The following is a 15,557-nucleotide window of genomic DNA, read 5'->3' as shown; positions in this document are numbered from 1 at the left end:
ATCTCTACATAAATTAAAAAATTAGCTGGGCGTGGTAGCGCGCGCCTGTAATTCCGGCTACTCGGAAGGCTGAGGTGGAAGGATCCCCAGAGCCCAGCAGGTCGAGGCTGCAGTGGCCGGGAGTGGCCACTGCACTCCAGTCTGGGCGACAGAGTGAGACTCCAACTCAAAAAAAAAAAATCTTAGCTATATTTAGCGTTCCCAGTGTTTTGTGACATTCTACTTAGGAAACCATCAAGCAAAAATAAAAAAGGAATTATTTTCAATACATAAACTGAAGATTTGGAACTGTTTAAGGAAGTGCAAAAAAGAAAATGAGAACTGGGATTTAATTCTTATCACTAGACTGATCTGGGTTGATGATACCCAGTTCAAGCATATTACAGACAAGTTTTAGTTACAGAATGATATTAAAATTTAGAGAGAGATTTTGCAATTCAGGCAGAATAGTTAGGTATGATTGTAACTAAAGTAACTAGATTCCCCTTCGAGATAAAAGACCCAGACTGTATGAGCTTTTCTTTCAAGTATTTGTACTTGTTGATCACAGAAGGATATGACATTATGTTAGTCTCTGTGTTGAAATACAGAAACAAGGCAAATGATAAAAGACTGATTATAATTTTACAAGTGCACTTATTTTAGGCTCTTTTTTAAAAAATGGGGACAGGTATAGTGGCTCACACATGTAATCCTAGCACTTTGGGAGGCCTAGGTGGGAGGATTGTTTGAGACCAGGAGTTTGAGACCAGCCTGGGCAATATAGTGAAAATCCCCATCTTTACCAAAAAAAAAAAAAGAGCAACCCCCTTAGGTCCCTTCCCACTGTGGGAGTTTTTCTGTCCTCTCAATAAATCCTGCTTTAAAAAAAAAAAAAAGTGTTTCAAGACTACACTCTAAATTTAATTCCTGGCTACAAATAGAAGTGTTTACTCTTAGTCCCATTAACTTTATATTCTCTCAGCTGATGCTCTGGGCTCTGAGAAATTTATAGGTTAGAGAAGTCTCCAAACAAAACAAGTCTTTGAGGTTGACTTGTTTTAAGTAAGGTGTATCTAATTGATACTTCTGATTTGCCTTCACATCTGTTGGCATGAACATTTGAATGTTAACTGTGGTCTTACCAGCCATTAACTTTATATCTTTGTGAGCTTTGTTATCTTTGTTAGATTTCAGTTAGGAGCCCCAAGCCCCACCCTTACTTGGGCAAACTTCTTAGTGTAGTTAAATTTAATAAAAATTCTGAAAGGTTAGAGAACTTTGCATTAAGTTCTAACAGTGTGGTCCCTTCACTCTCCTAATCTTGTCTGTCTTCACAATAGGATTCGTCTTACCTATTTTTTATTTCTCAAGGATTATGTAGAAATTCATATATAGTTGAGAAAAGGATATATGGATTTGGCTACTATAAGGCAGTGAGGGAAGCTGGGAACAGCACAAGTGCTGAGTACAAACTGAATAAACAGGTTATGAGGTATGTATCCAAATGTGTAGCTTTTACCTCTCTGTCAGCTCTCATAGCTAACTGGGGGATGGATTATGTTTATAATCTAATGTGCACTTTCTTTGAGGATTCTTATTAAAAACACATTATGCAGTGTCTGATACCTGTTGTGATTCTCAAGGATAATACACACATATGAAAGGGCTTACAGTGTGTATTTAGAACTATGGGAAAGGTTGGCTTATCCGATGTTATAATCCCCAATCTATGAATATTCGTAAATATATTACTACTCTACAAATATGTATATTACAAAAAATAGAAATCTTTTTTTTTTTTTTTTTTAAGTAGGAGTCTCACTCTGTCACCCAAGCTGGTGTGCAGTGGGATACTCATGGCCACTGCAGCCTCAACCTGCTGGGCTCAGGTGATCCTTCTGCCTCAACCTTTCAGGTAGCTGGAACCACAGACATGTGCCACCATGCCCAGCTAATTTTTTGATTTATTGTAGAGACAGGGTCTCCAAGTTTCCCAGGTTGGTCTCAAACCTGTGGGCTCAGGCAATCCTCTTGCCTCCACCTGCCAAAGTGCTGGGATTAAAGGTGTGATCCATTGCACCTGGCAATAGAAATCTTAAAGAAGTAAAAATAAATACAAGTTTAATTGTATCATCTTGCATCTTGATGAATCTTTGGAGATTACTCTAGTATCAAGATAAACTGACATTCCTTTCCTGTAACAGCAACAGCTATCAAGCAGGCCATAATATCTGTGGTACATGTCAGGAACACAGAGATTTGTTGAGGCCAAAACATGTTTTTTAATATAACAAAAATAACAAACTTTTCAATTCCTATTAGCTCACTGAGTTTTGAAATAGCATGAATCAAATTGGGTCTTAGAAAGAAATCTGTACGAGTGTATCCCACTCCAAACAAAACTAATATATGGATATCTAAGCTAAATAAATTTTCATTCAAGTAAAACTACAAGCTTTTCAAAAATTACAGAAAGCGATAATGTAGATACCTGTTTGTATATACTTACGCCAAGTGTAAGCATACTTGACAGAGTAGTTCTTTGGCATCACTATTCATCACATATTTTCTGTAGCCTGAGTCTTTTTTTTTTTGAGTTGGGGGTCTCATTCTGTTGCCCAGGCTGAAGAGCAGTAGCATGATCACAGCCCACCACAGCCTTGACCAGCTGGACTCAGGTGATCCTTCCATCTTAGCTTCCTGAATAGCTGGGACTATAGGCGTGCACCACAATGCCTGGTTAAATTTTTGTAGGGATGTGGTCTCGCTATATTGCCCAGGCTGGTCTTGAACTCCTGTTCTGAAGCAGTCCTCCTGCCTCAACCTCCCAAAGTCCTGGGATTATAGGTATGAGCCACCATGCTCAGTCAGCATGAATCATTGTGTGCTCTCTTTCTTTGGAATTTTGTTATAGGTGATTATTGAAATTGTATCTTTCTATTCTCTTCTCAGGTAGTAGAGTCCATGGATGCATTAGATAAAGTTGTTCAGGAAAGAGAAGATGCCCTAAGGCTTCTTCAGACTGGTCAAGAAAATGCTAGACCTGGTGCTTGGAGAAGAGACATTTTTGGAAGAATCATTTGGTATGTAGATTACTCTGTGACTCTTCTAAAATAGAAATGAAGATCCCATGCCTCCTTCCCTTGCCCAGTATTTTTTAAGAAAATTCTCACCATACATAGGCTTCAATCTCCTTTGGAATACCAAAGGATACGAATGAAGGTAGCTTTATCTGGTAAAACCAACACCAGCCCAGACATCTCATTCCCATGATTCAGTTATCTATAGGTTCTTTATTATAGTGGTTCTTAATCTTATGTGAATTGATTAATGTTTTTGAAAATTTGATGGAAGTTATGTATCCTTTTCCCCCCAAAAATGTTCATGTTCATGTATAATTTCAGAAGGTTATAAATCCCATTAAGGTAACTTCAGGACGTACACCTGCCGTCTTTGCCCATTGAGAACCTGGGACTATTAAAAAAAGTTCTCAAGAAATAAGGTCACATGAGCCAGTTTCTGTTTGCTTCCATAGCCATCAAGATAAGCCTTAGGCCAAATATGAAGCAGTTTATTATACCTCCTTGTCTCTTCTACATCCAGATCCCAGAGTCTTGTCAGAGTTTGGGAAAGGATCTGACATTCACTCTGAGGTATAAATAATTGAGAAGGTCTGGTGTAAATAAACTTTTCTGCCAGGAGTGGTGGCTCCTGCCTGTAATCTCAACACTTTGGGAGGTGGAGGCGAGAGGATTGCCTGAGCCCACAGGCTCGAGACCAGTCTGGGCAACACGGTGAGACCTTGTCTCTACAGTAAATCAAAAAATTAGCTGAGCGTGGTGGCACATACCTGTTGTTCCAACTACTTGGAAGACTGAGGCAGAAGGATTGCCTGAGCCCAGTGGGTCAAGGCTGCGGTGGCCATGATCGTGTCTAGGTGACAGAGTGAGACTCTGACTCTAAGTAAATGAATGAATGGGCAACAGAGTGAGGCTGCGACTCTAAATAAATAAATTAATGACTAAATAAATAAATACACATACACACATACTTACACGCGCACGCGCGCACACACACACTTTTCTTCTGGGGGATTATTTACATTTGGGGTCAACAGCTAAGATGAAGCATTGTTAGAATTTTAAACATCAGTCAGCAAAATAGGGAAGGCATTTTGGGTGGTTAAAACCTTCCCTGTATTCATGACATTATACGCTTAATAGCACTTACTCATTTGATGTGTTCTTTTGATGGAGTTTGTAGTAATGGGGCTGCTTGGAGCCAAATTCAGGGGAATAGCCTGGCGGTCTATAACCATCTAATCTAACACAGAAAAGAGAAAAGCGTTTATCACTAAACATTTTTTTTTTTATTTTCTACTAGGAAAGTGAAAATGTATTAAATGTTTTCTACAAGGCAAATAACTTTTTGTTTTCTTGGCAGGCACAAGTTCAAGCAGTGGCCTATACCTTGGTACCTGAATAAAAGATACAACAGGAAACGATTCTTTGCAATGCCTTATGTGGACCGTTTTGTCAGGTGAGTACAAGTACCCATTTGTCTTTACATCAGATGACATATGTTAAGCTTTCTCTAAATTTTAATTTGTTATTCCATAGTGATTTAAAAGTTAGGAAAGTCAAGTAAAAAAGAAAATTAATGCCATATATAACCTCACCATCCAGAGATAGCCACTATTAACATTATAGTGTATATCCTTCCAGAACTTTTAATGCCTTATGTTCATCTGTTTCTATGTAAATGGATAGAAAAATTCTACTATGATGTTAAAATGAAGGTCCAAATAATTGAGTTGCATAAAATATGAACTTGTGTTATTGCAAGGCTGATGAAAAGAGGTGGGGCTAGGAAGAGAAGTCTATGGCCTTATATCTGAATTTACCTCATCCTGCAGAATGTTGACCTTCAAAGTTTTTCCTGTGTTAGGTTTATCACTGAATACAGAGAACACAGGGCTTCCATTATGGTAGAGGAGTAAGGTGGTCCCGTGAACCAACAGCTGATAACTATATAAAAACCAAGATTTTTTAAAAGAACAATTTTTTTCTTTTCTTTTTTTGAGTCAAGGTCCCACTTTGTTGCCCAGGTTGGAGTGTAGTGGTAAGATCACGGCTCACTATAACCATGAGCTCCTGGGCTCAGGTGATCCTTCCATCTCAGCCTCCCAAGTAACTGGGACTACAGGAGCATGCCACCACAGCCGGCTCATTTAAAAAAAATTTTTTTTGTGTGGAGAAAAGTTCTTGCTATGTTGCCCAGCTGGTCTTGAACTCCTGGGCTTAAGCAGTTCCCTTACCTTAGCTTCCTAAAGTGGTTGGATTACAGGTGTGAGCCACTGCCCTGGCCATAAGAGCTATTTAAAACCCTGAATCCACATCCAAAGAAAAACAAAAGCCAGAGGACACAGAATTTAATCTCTGAAATTGCAGTTGGAAGGCAAAAGTATTGCAAGTGTGTGGTTTCCTGGGCCAAGGTGCTGCATATCTCCCATTGTATGGCTGCAAAGAGAGACAGGGTCGGGGAAACAAAGGGTTCCTGGCTGAAGGTGCTAGAAATCAGAGTTCAGGGCTGGGAAAGCAACTGGGAAGTTCAAGGGGAAATGATAGCAGCACAGGAGTCACAGCTTTCAACAACTGCCTTGGATAATACATGCTATTTTCCGCAAGAGTTCCTCAAAAACTGATTTTCTTCCCCAAAAGCTTGTTTCCATATGAATACAAAGCAAAAACAATTTAAATGGGAGTAGAATATATCTTTAGCCTGGACTTTAAGTATTTAATATACTTTAGAATCACATTTAAGATTTTTCATCTTCCATACTAAATCTGCTGCCTCTTCTCATGTTGTTTTATCTGTGTACAGCATATCCATTTGCACGGGCACTCACGGCCATCATCTCTCTCATCACCAGTGCTCTAGAAGTCAATCCAGGATTTGGTTTTTCTGCACAGTGTCTCCAGGACCTGTCTTTTCTTCTCCATTGTCTGCCTTCATGCTGTCTCTCTTCATCAGATCGAATTAGTGAACATCTTTCTCACTCCGGTTCCTTCAAGTGTTGCTTCCTGGCTAATTTTCCTCGAACCTTTTGATCACATCAGTGCTGTTTGATCACATACAGTTGCTTCTTCTCTACAGGGTGTCATCTAGGCTGTTTCCCACCATGTTCCCAGTTTAGTCTTAGCTACTTATTCTTCATCAAAGTCCGAACTCTCACCTTGTTTCCTAAATGTATCCTGCTCATCTTTCCTTTGGCTTTTCTATTCCTACAGCTTTGAAACCTCTCCACTATTCTAAGACCTAGTCAGATGCTAAGCAACTGAGGAGTTCTGCTTGCACTGGCTGGTTTTTTCCTCCAGGATTTCCCAAGTCCAGTGTTGTGCCATGTGATTCTTTTGCCTCTTGGTCACATAAGGTGAAGCTATAAATAACATGACTTTTTTATTTTTAAAGATGTGAGGTACAATTCAGGATTAAGTACATTAAGTACAGGTGAAGTTTGGGTCTCCCTTTGGTCCCCATTTCGCCTGGTTTTAAGTACCCTTATTGATGTTATATGCCCCCTCCCTACCCTAGCAGTTTCCCACTACTGCCAATCCCTTTCTTATAGTATTATGATAAATGTTCAGGGTCTGCTTCTGAGTGAGAAGATGTACTCAGTTCTTTGTTTCAGTGAAGGATCACTCAGTATTACTCTAAATTCATCCAGGTTGCTGCGAAGTCCATAATTTTGTCCTTTATGTCTGCATAGTATTCTATCATGTACATGTACCACAGTTTTTTATCCAGTCCACTTTCAAGGGGCAGCATGGTTTTACTGTTGTGAATAATGCTGCAGAAGCCGGGCTCGGTGGCTCAGCCTGTAATCCCGCACTTTGGGAGGCTGAGGTGAGTGGATTGCCTGAGCCCGCAGGTTCGAGACCCGCCTGGGCAACTTGGCGAGACCTCATCTCTACAGTAAATAAAAAATCAGCCGGGTGTGGTAGTGTGCGCATGTAGTTCCAGCTACTTGGAAGGCTGAGGCGGAAGATCGCCGGAGCCCAGCAGGTCAAGGCTGCGGTGGCTGGGAGCGGCCACTGCACTCCAGTCTGGGCGACAGAGTGAGACTCCAACTCAAAAAATAATAATAATAATAATGCTGCACTAAACATGCATGTGCAGTATCCTTTTTATAGAGTGATTTGAGTTCCCAGAGGGGGGTTACTGGGTTGTAAGGAAGGTCGAATTTTAGATCTTTTAGGAATCACCACACTATTTTCCATAGTTGTTTGTGCTAGTTTACACCCCCACCAACAGTGTAGAAGCATTCCCTTTTCCCTTCATCCTCTTCAGCATCTGTAATTTTTTGAGTTATTGATGATGGCCATCCTGACTGGAGTTAGGTGGTATCTCAGTGTGGTTTTAATTTGCATTTCTTTGATGATAGTGAGACTGATCATTTTTTCATGTATCCTTGGCTGTTTGTATGTCTTCTTTTGAGAAGTGTCTATTCATATGTTTTGCCCATTTTTAATTAGGGCTGTTTGTTTTTTTCCTTTCAGTACATCCTGGATGTTAAACTTTTGTCGGATATATAATTGGCAAATATTTTTTTCCCATTCTGTGGGCTGTCCCCACTCTCTTGATGGTTTCTTTTACTTTGCAGAAGTTACTCAGTTTGAAGAGATCCCACTTGTCTATCTTCTCTCTTATGGCATGGCCATTTGGAGTTTTGGTCAGGAATTGGTTGCCTATTCCAGTTTCCCTAAGGGTGTCTCTTGTGTTTTCTAAGATTCTTAGAGTTTGAAGTTTTACGGTTAGGTCTTTGATCCATTTGGAATTGATTTTTGTGAATGGTGATAGGTAGGAGTTCTATTTCAGTCTTTTGCATGTGGTCAGCCAGTTTTTCCGGCACCATTTACTGAATAGGTTCTCCTCTTCCCAGTAGTTGTTGTTGGAGGATTTGTGAAAGATGAATTGGTTGAGAAATTGAGGTTTCACTTTCAGAATCTCTATCCTGTTTACCATCATTGGTCTATATGCCTTTTCTTGTACAAATACCAAGCTGTTTTGATTATTGTAGCCTTATAATAAAGTTTAAAGTCTGGATGTGTGAGACCTCCTGTTTCATTTCTTTTGCTGAGGATTGTTTTGGCTACTTGTGGTCGTTTACATTTCCATATGAATTTCTGTATTGTTGTTTCCAGTTCTGAGAAGAGTGATATTGGTAATTTAATGGCAATCTGTAGATTGCCTTGGGTAGGATAGAATTTTAACAATGTTGATTCTTCCAGTCCATGAGCATGGAACATTTGTTTTTGTCTTCTTTGATTTCTTTTTTTGTTTTTTTGAGTTGGAGTCTCAATCCTGTCGCCCAGGCTGGAGTGCAGTGGTATGTTCACGGCCACCGCAGCCTCGACCTGCTGGGCTTAAGCGATCCTTCCACCTCAGCCTTCCAAGGAGCTGGAACTACAGAAGCATGCCACCGTGCCCGGCTAGTTTTTATGATTTTTTGTAGAGACAAGGTCTCACCAAGTTACCCAGGCTGATCCCGAACCCCTGGACTCAGGCAGTCCTCTCACCTCGGCCTCCCAAAGTGCTGGGATCACAGGCTGAGTCACTGTGCCTGGACTTCTTTGATTCTTTTGAGCAGTGTTTTGTAATTTTCATTGTAAAGGTCTTTTACTTCTCAGGCGAGAAAGATGCTGAGGATTTTCATTTTCTTTGTGACTATTGTGAATGGGATTGTTTTTTTTATTTGGTTCTATGCCTGTTTGTTATTGGTGTATAAGAATGTGACTATCTTTTGCATGTTTATTTTGTACCCTGAGACTTTACCAAAGTGTTTAATCAGTGCAAGGAGGTTTTTGACAGATTTTTTTGGGTTTTCAAGGCATAGGACATATCAGCAAAGAGGGATAACTTAACTTCTCTTTTCTTATTTGGATACCCTTGATTTCTTTCTCTTCTCTGATTGCTCTAGACAAGACTTCCAACACTGTGTAGAAAAGGAGGGCAGCCTTTTCTTGTTCTGGTTTTCAGGAAAATGCTTCCAATTTCTATCCATTTAGCAATGTGTTGACTGTGGGTTTATCATAGATGGCACTTACTATTTTGATGTATGTTCCCTCTATGCCTAGGTGTTCAAGGGTTTTTATCAAGAAGGGATGCTGGATTTTATCGAAAGTTTTTTCTGTGTCTGATGATATAATGATGTGGTTCTTGTTTTTACATCAGTTGATGTATTTAATTACACTTATGATCTTGTGGATGTTGAACCAGCCCTGCATCCTGGGGATGAAGCCTACTTGGTGTCATGGTGGTTGATTTTTGATATGTATTGTATCCTGTTTGCTAGAATCTTGTTGAGAATTTTTACGTCTATGTTCATCAGAGATATTGGTGTGTAGTTCTTTCTTTGTTGGGTCTTTACCTGGTTTGGGTATCAGTGTGATGTTAGCTTCATAAAATGATTTGGAGAGGGTTCTGTCTTTCTTGATTACCTGGAATGCTTTCAATAGGATTGGTATCAGCTCTTCCTTGTATGTTTTGTAGAATTGCTCTGGAACTGTCTGGTCCAGGGCTTTTTTTGTAGATAGTTTTCTTATGATGGAGTCAATTTCCTGGGCTGTTACTGGTCTATATAGTGTCTCAAATTCTTCTTGTTAACCTTGGGAGGTTGTGTGATGTCAGAAAGTCATCCATTTCATTTAGGTTTTCGGGTTTGTTTCCATACAGTTATGCATAGTAATCTCTGTTAATCTTTTGTATTTCTTTGGAGTCAATTATAACTAGATCTTTTCCATTTCTGATTGTGTTATTAGGGATTTTCCTTTCTTTTTCTCGGTCATTCTGACTAGGGGTCCATCAATCTTGTTTATCCTTTCAAAGAACCAGCTTTTTGTTTTATTGATTCCTTTTTTTTTTTTTTTTTTTGAGTTGGAGTCTCACTCCGTCGCCCAGGCTGGAGTGCGGTATCACACTCACGGCCACCCCAGCGTCGACCTGCTGAGCTCCAGCAATCCTTCCACCTCAGCCCTCCAAGTAGCTGGAACTACAGGCATGCACTACCACACCCAGCTAATTTTTGATTTATTGTAGAGATGAAGCCTCACCAAGTTGCCTGGGCTGGTCTTGAACCCACGGGCAAAGGCAATCCACTTGTCTTGGCCTCCCAAAGTGCTGGGATTACGGGCTGAGCCATTGAACCTGGCCCATTGATTCTTTTTTTATGATATTTTTTCTTCTATATCCTGTATTTGGGCTTTTTGCTTTGGTGGTCTAGATTCTTCTGAAATTAGGGTTTTGATGGTCTTGCCTTTCCAGCTCCCTTGGGTGATTTGTTAGGCTGTTAACTTGTGATCTTTCTATTTTCTTGATGTGTGCTCATAGAGATATAAATTCCCCTCATTGTACTGATTCTATGGCTTCCCAGAAGTTTTGGTAAGATATTTCTTTGTTTTCATCTGTTTTCAGGAATCTTTTAATTTCTGTTTTGTTTTCTGTGTTAACCTAGGAGTTGTGCAGCATTATGTTGTTTAGGGTCCATGTCTGTGGGTTTTGGAGGAATTTTGTTGGTGGTGATATTTATTTTTCTTTCACTGTGGTCTGAGAAGGTGAATAGTGGTATTTTGATCTTATGATAAATCCATTTATGCTTGATTTATAGCCAAGTATGTGGTCAGTCTTGGAGTATGTTCCAGGTGGTGATGAGTAACATGTATATTCTGTGGTTGTTGGGTGGAGCGTTCTATAGTATCTGTTAAATCCATTTGGTCAAATGTCACATTGAGGGTCCAGATCTCCTTGTTGATTTATTTTCCTCAATGATTTATCTAGGGTTGTTAGTGGGATATTTAAGTTCCCAGCTATAATAATGTTAGAGTCAATATCTTGTTTTCATTTACTTAGTAGCTGCTTTATAAAAGCTGGTGCTCCTGTATTGGGTGCATAACATGTTTAGGATGGATATTTCTTGTTGATGGATTGAAACTTTTATCATTATGTAGTGTCCTTCTGTATCTTTTTAAAAGTTTTGATAGTTTAAGGGTTTTTTGTCTGATATTAAGATTGCAACTCCTGCCTTCTTTTGTGATTTGTTTGCCTGAAAATTTGTTTTCCATCTAACTTTGAGTCTGTGAGTGCCCTTTGTAGTGAGATGTGTTTCCTGGAGGCAGCATATTGTTGGGTCATGTTTTTGTTTTTGTTTTTAATCCAGTTTGTCATTCTATGTCTTTTCAATGGTGCATTTAATCCATTTACATTCAAGCTGATTATTGTGATGTGAGAGTTTGTCCCTGTCATGAGACTCATAAAGTCTTTTTGTTGTTGTTTATTTGTGAGTTTTCTTTTGATTTTTGGTTGCTATATGGGTGTTTTCAATTTTGCAGTCAGTGCATGCTGTGCTGATTCTCTGTTTTCCTGCATTCTTGGGAAGTGTGTGTCATTCTTTTTTTTCTTCTGTGCTTAATACCTTCTTAAGTGTCTCCTGTAGAGCTGTCTGGAGGCATCATAAACTCTTAAGGATTGAATTTCTGGGAAGGATTTTAATTGTCCACCTCTGATGAGGCTTAGTTTAGCTGGGTAGGAAATTCTTGGTTGGAATTGTTTATCTTTGAGAACTTTGAAGATTGGACTCCATTCTCTTCTAGCCTATAGTGGTTTTGTAGCCAAGTCTGTTGCTATTCTAATTGGTCTTCCATGGTAGGTAGTCTGACCTTTTTCTTTTGCCGCCTTTAGGATTTTTTCTTTTATGCATACTTTATGTAAGCAAATTACTTTGTGTCTAGGAGTTGGTCTTCTCATTTGATGCCTTGCAGGGGTTTTTCTAAATCTCTTGTGTTTGGATAGTCTCATCTCTAATGAGATGTGGGAAGTTTTCTTGGATGACCTCATGGAATGTTTATTTCAGGGTGCTCTCATTCCCCTTTTCTGCTTCAAAGGTATGGTTCAGGTATAAGTTTGGCCTCTAAATATAATTGCACGTCATTTGAAGGCTTTGTTCCATCTTTTTAAGCTTCCTTTCTACGTTTTTAACAGATTGGGTTAGTTCCATATTCAAGCTCGGAGATTCTTTCTTCTGTTTGGTTAATTTTGCTTTCCATGCTTTTCAGTTTGTTATTTATTTCATTGATTGTATTCTTTATGGTTTGCATCTCTGTAATTAATTCTTTCATGTTTTCGTCTTGCCCTTCTTGGTTTTTAGTCATCTTTTCTAACCATTCTTTGATCTCTGCATTTGTTATCTGAGACCAGTCAGTCTGGGCACTCTTCATTGTTTGAGTTCTACAGTCTGTATTCTCCGGCCATATTTCCAGAGGTCTCTGGGCTACCTGTGTTTTTTCATCCCCCTATTCTGCCTTTGGTAAAGCCATAGGAATTGTTTGATTTTGAAGCCAAGTTGGGGGCGGGGAGCTGTGCTGTCCTTTTGCAGCTTTGAGATTTGAATAAGGTGTGTCTGGGGGTGTACTAAGATTCAAAAACTGCCTGCAGATCACAGTGTTTGCTGACCGGAGTGTGGGTCCCTTGGGCCCGACTTCCCACCACCTCACAGTAGTGTGTCCATGCAATGGGAACATATGTATATCCCCTGGCAACAAAATAACATAAGGGGAAGAAAATGAATTGAGAAAGAGAGAAGGGAGAAGAAAGGCCAATAAAGAGAACGGAGAAGGAAAACAAACCAGTAAAAAAGGGGAAAAAAAACGAAAACTGACAATATGAGGACATTTTCACTCACATATACCTTTATGTGAAAAAAAGGAGGAGAAGGGATAAAACAAAATTAAATATACACCCACACAGCAAAATATAGAGGGAGTGCAGGGAAAAACAACCAAAAAAAAAGCCTTTTGTAATCCTTGAGCACCCTCTTGTGGCAGTTTCTGAAACTTCAGATTCTTTGTTGGTGTGACTGAAGCACTGCTACTCTTGGCTTGAGGCAGAGGATGGAGGGGCTCTGATCTCTAGATCTGTCCCCCTGCTGACAGTGTGGTCAGGGAGAGGCTACAAATTGCCCCCAGCAAACCCTCCTGTGTTCAGCCTTCTCTGCGTGTGCTAATCAGGATGCCTGGGTCATGCGCTTCGCAAGTTGCTGAGGGAAGGGAGCTGGGTCAGTCTAAAACTCACCCCCACTCATCCACTGTGGCCTGTGTTTTTCATCTCTGGTTGCAGCCGTAGACCCACAGATCTTCCAGTTAGGGGGAAGAGGTGCCTGGGTCTCCCTGACGGGCCTGTCCCTCTGGAGATACTGCACCTGTGGTATTCTCTCTGGGCTGGAAATGATCAACCTCACAGAGGTGCTGAATTCACCCCTCAGTCTCAGGGAGTAGCTCTGCTGTTGATATGGGCAGGCCAGAGCCTGTCTCCACTCGAGTGGGGATAGCTCTGCCTCTTGTCCTTCCCCGAGACTAGTTCCTCCAGTGTATTTTCTCCGTGGTCCTGGCTGCCAACGTCTGATCTGGCACCAAAGGCTGTGGTGGTGGGCAGTGCCAGCGGCGGCTATTTTTTACCACTTTCCTCTAGGTGTAGGGTTCTAGTGATGGTATCTGCCTCTGGGCCGTGGATTGCGCTGAGATTCGAGTGGCTGAGCGGGACAGCTGCCTCAGCAGGAGAACTCAGGCTGCTTGTCCCCACATCCTCACTCCCTCACACGCCCACTTGCCCACACACTTGCATGCATATTTGTCCGGGTGCAGTCTCACTGATGTGGAGACTCACACACTGTAACTCCATTGTCTCTTGGAATTCCCCATGACTTTTAAAATAAAGTATGACAATTTATCAATCCACTATCACTTTTCAAGGTTTTATGCATATTCTAATTATTTTATGTTTGAAACTGTTTTTTAACCTTTACCTTCAGAGAATGTAGCATAATCTGAATATTCTGAAGAATGTGTCAGGCATGGTGTCTCACACCTGTATTCCCAGCACTGGGAGGCTGAAGTGGGAGGATTACTTTTACTTGAGCCCAGGAGTTTAAGATCAGCCTGGGCAGCATAGCAAGAATTCATCTTTACAAAACATTAGCCAGGCATGGTGGTGTGTGTATTTCCAGATACTCAGGAGACGAAGGCGGAAGGATTGCCAAAGCATAGATCAAGGCTATAGTAGGTCATGTGAGGGTGACACCGTGAGACCTCGACTCAAAACAAGAAAAACTTTATTCTTACAGATGGGTTTTTTTGTAACTTGCCAAAATTTAGTTGGAGCAAAAATTGACAAATAGAATGGATAATTTAGTCTTTATATGTATTTTGTATATATGCGCTTATTCTTGTCTTCACTTAACTTCAGCAGTACATGTCACTTAATTTTGTTGTATTTTATGTAAACTTATTTCTATTGATCAGTAAAATATCCTGTAAAATATCAGTGTTAGTACAGAAGAAGCTTAGCATCATGAATTTTTCAATTTTGATGACTCCTAGGTTGACCCTTCAGGTCAACATCATTTAGCTAAGACACAAACACCTCATGCCCTGGCACATTGATGTTGATGTGTGAGAACAGACTCATTTAGAGAGCAGAAAGTCTAACCAGTGACTAAGCATCATCTCCTAGCAGGGCCTTGTTCTCTGTGTGTAGGGGAAATGACAGACTTGAGTACTATTTGAAAGGAGGGAATTCACACAAGTTTCAGAATGTCAAGAATCTAATGTACTCAATAAAAGTATAGTGTTTCTAAAATAAGGTAATTTTGATAACTTTAAGTCATATCAGAATTGAACTTCAGGCACTGTTACAGGCTTCTAAGATCTGAATATTCTTTTCAGTCAGGAAATGAGAATACCTGGTATTAGGCTTCGGATGCTTTTGACTTCACATTTATCTCAACTTGTGTTGGTTCACAGTGATTGTCATTCAAGTTTCATAATAGCTATAATACACCAAATACAGAGACTGGTATGTTTGAGGCTTTGATATAATGGATGTATATGTCTTGATAGTTTTAAGTTAAAGGGAAACACTTTCATATAAATTGTTGTTTTGCTTTATTATTCTAGACTGAGATATGAGAAACAAGCCCGTATTACAGCAAGAAAGAAAAGTTTAGAGAAAAAGAAAGAAAAATTTCTTCAAGAGAAGTTCCCACATCTTTCTGAAGCTCAGAAGTCAAGTCTTGCCTAAGATGTTTGAATTCTTAATGTATCATTTTGTTTATCATGCGTAATAGTCTATATTTTAAAATAAATGTATGTTATGTGGTTTGTAAAGAAATTGTGCTTTTAGTCAAATGACTTTACTTGTAGTCAGTTGTTCTAAGTGTTAATATGATGTGCTAGTTCTGGAAGTGGTCATGCTTCTACCAAACTTGTAAAAAATCAGGTATAAATTCAGATATAAAATTCTGAAGCAGGCTTGAATGTTACCTGTCTTATATAAAGTGTGAAAGTGATGTTAACACATTCGTGACCAGCAGATTTTTCACTTTCCTAATACTGAGAGCAGGTGAAAATTAAAAAAAAAAAAAATCTATAGCCAGGTGTGGTGGCGTGCGTCTGTAGTTCCAGTTACTTGGAAGGCTGAGGCAGAAGACTGCCTGAGCCCAGCAGGTCAAGGCTGCAGTGGCCATG

General features: G+C 39.9%; 1 protein-coding gene across 4 annotated transcripts in view; it reads left to right on the top strand.

Annotated features, from left to right (window-relative positions):
- Nucleotides 1-15,385, top strand: part of MRPL47 (mitochondrial ribosomal protein L47) — a 25,560-nt gene extending 10,175 nt beyond the window's left edge. For all 4 annotated transcript variants that reach the window (XM_021713599.1, XM_021713595.1, XM_008060503.1 and 1 more), the window contains 3 exons: nucleotides 2,935-3,065; nucleotides 4,426-4,521; nucleotides 14,988-15,385. In XM_021713599.1, the coding sequence (XP_021569274.1) occupies nucleotides 2,935-3,065; nucleotides 4,426-4,521; nucleotides 14,988-15,111 (351 nt within the window). In that variant the 3' untranslated portion in view covers nucleotides 15,112-15,385. The remainder of the gene's footprint in view (nucleotides 1-2,934; nucleotides 3,066-4,425; nucleotides 4,522-14,987) is intronic.
- Nucleotides 15,386-15,557: the final 172 nt, after the last annotated feature.

The sequence above is a fragment of the Carlito syrichta genome, unplaced genomic scaffold (genome assembly GCF_000164805.1).
Source record: "Carlito syrichta isolate Samal-C Ts95f unplaced genomic scaffold, Tarsius_syrichta-2.0.1 Scaffold92608, whole genome shotgun sequence".
Taxonomy (NCBI): Eukaryota; Metazoa; Chordata; class Mammalia; order Primates; family Tarsiidae; genus Carlito; species Carlito syrichta.
This window is presented reverse-complemented; position numbering and strand designations above follow the sequence as displayed.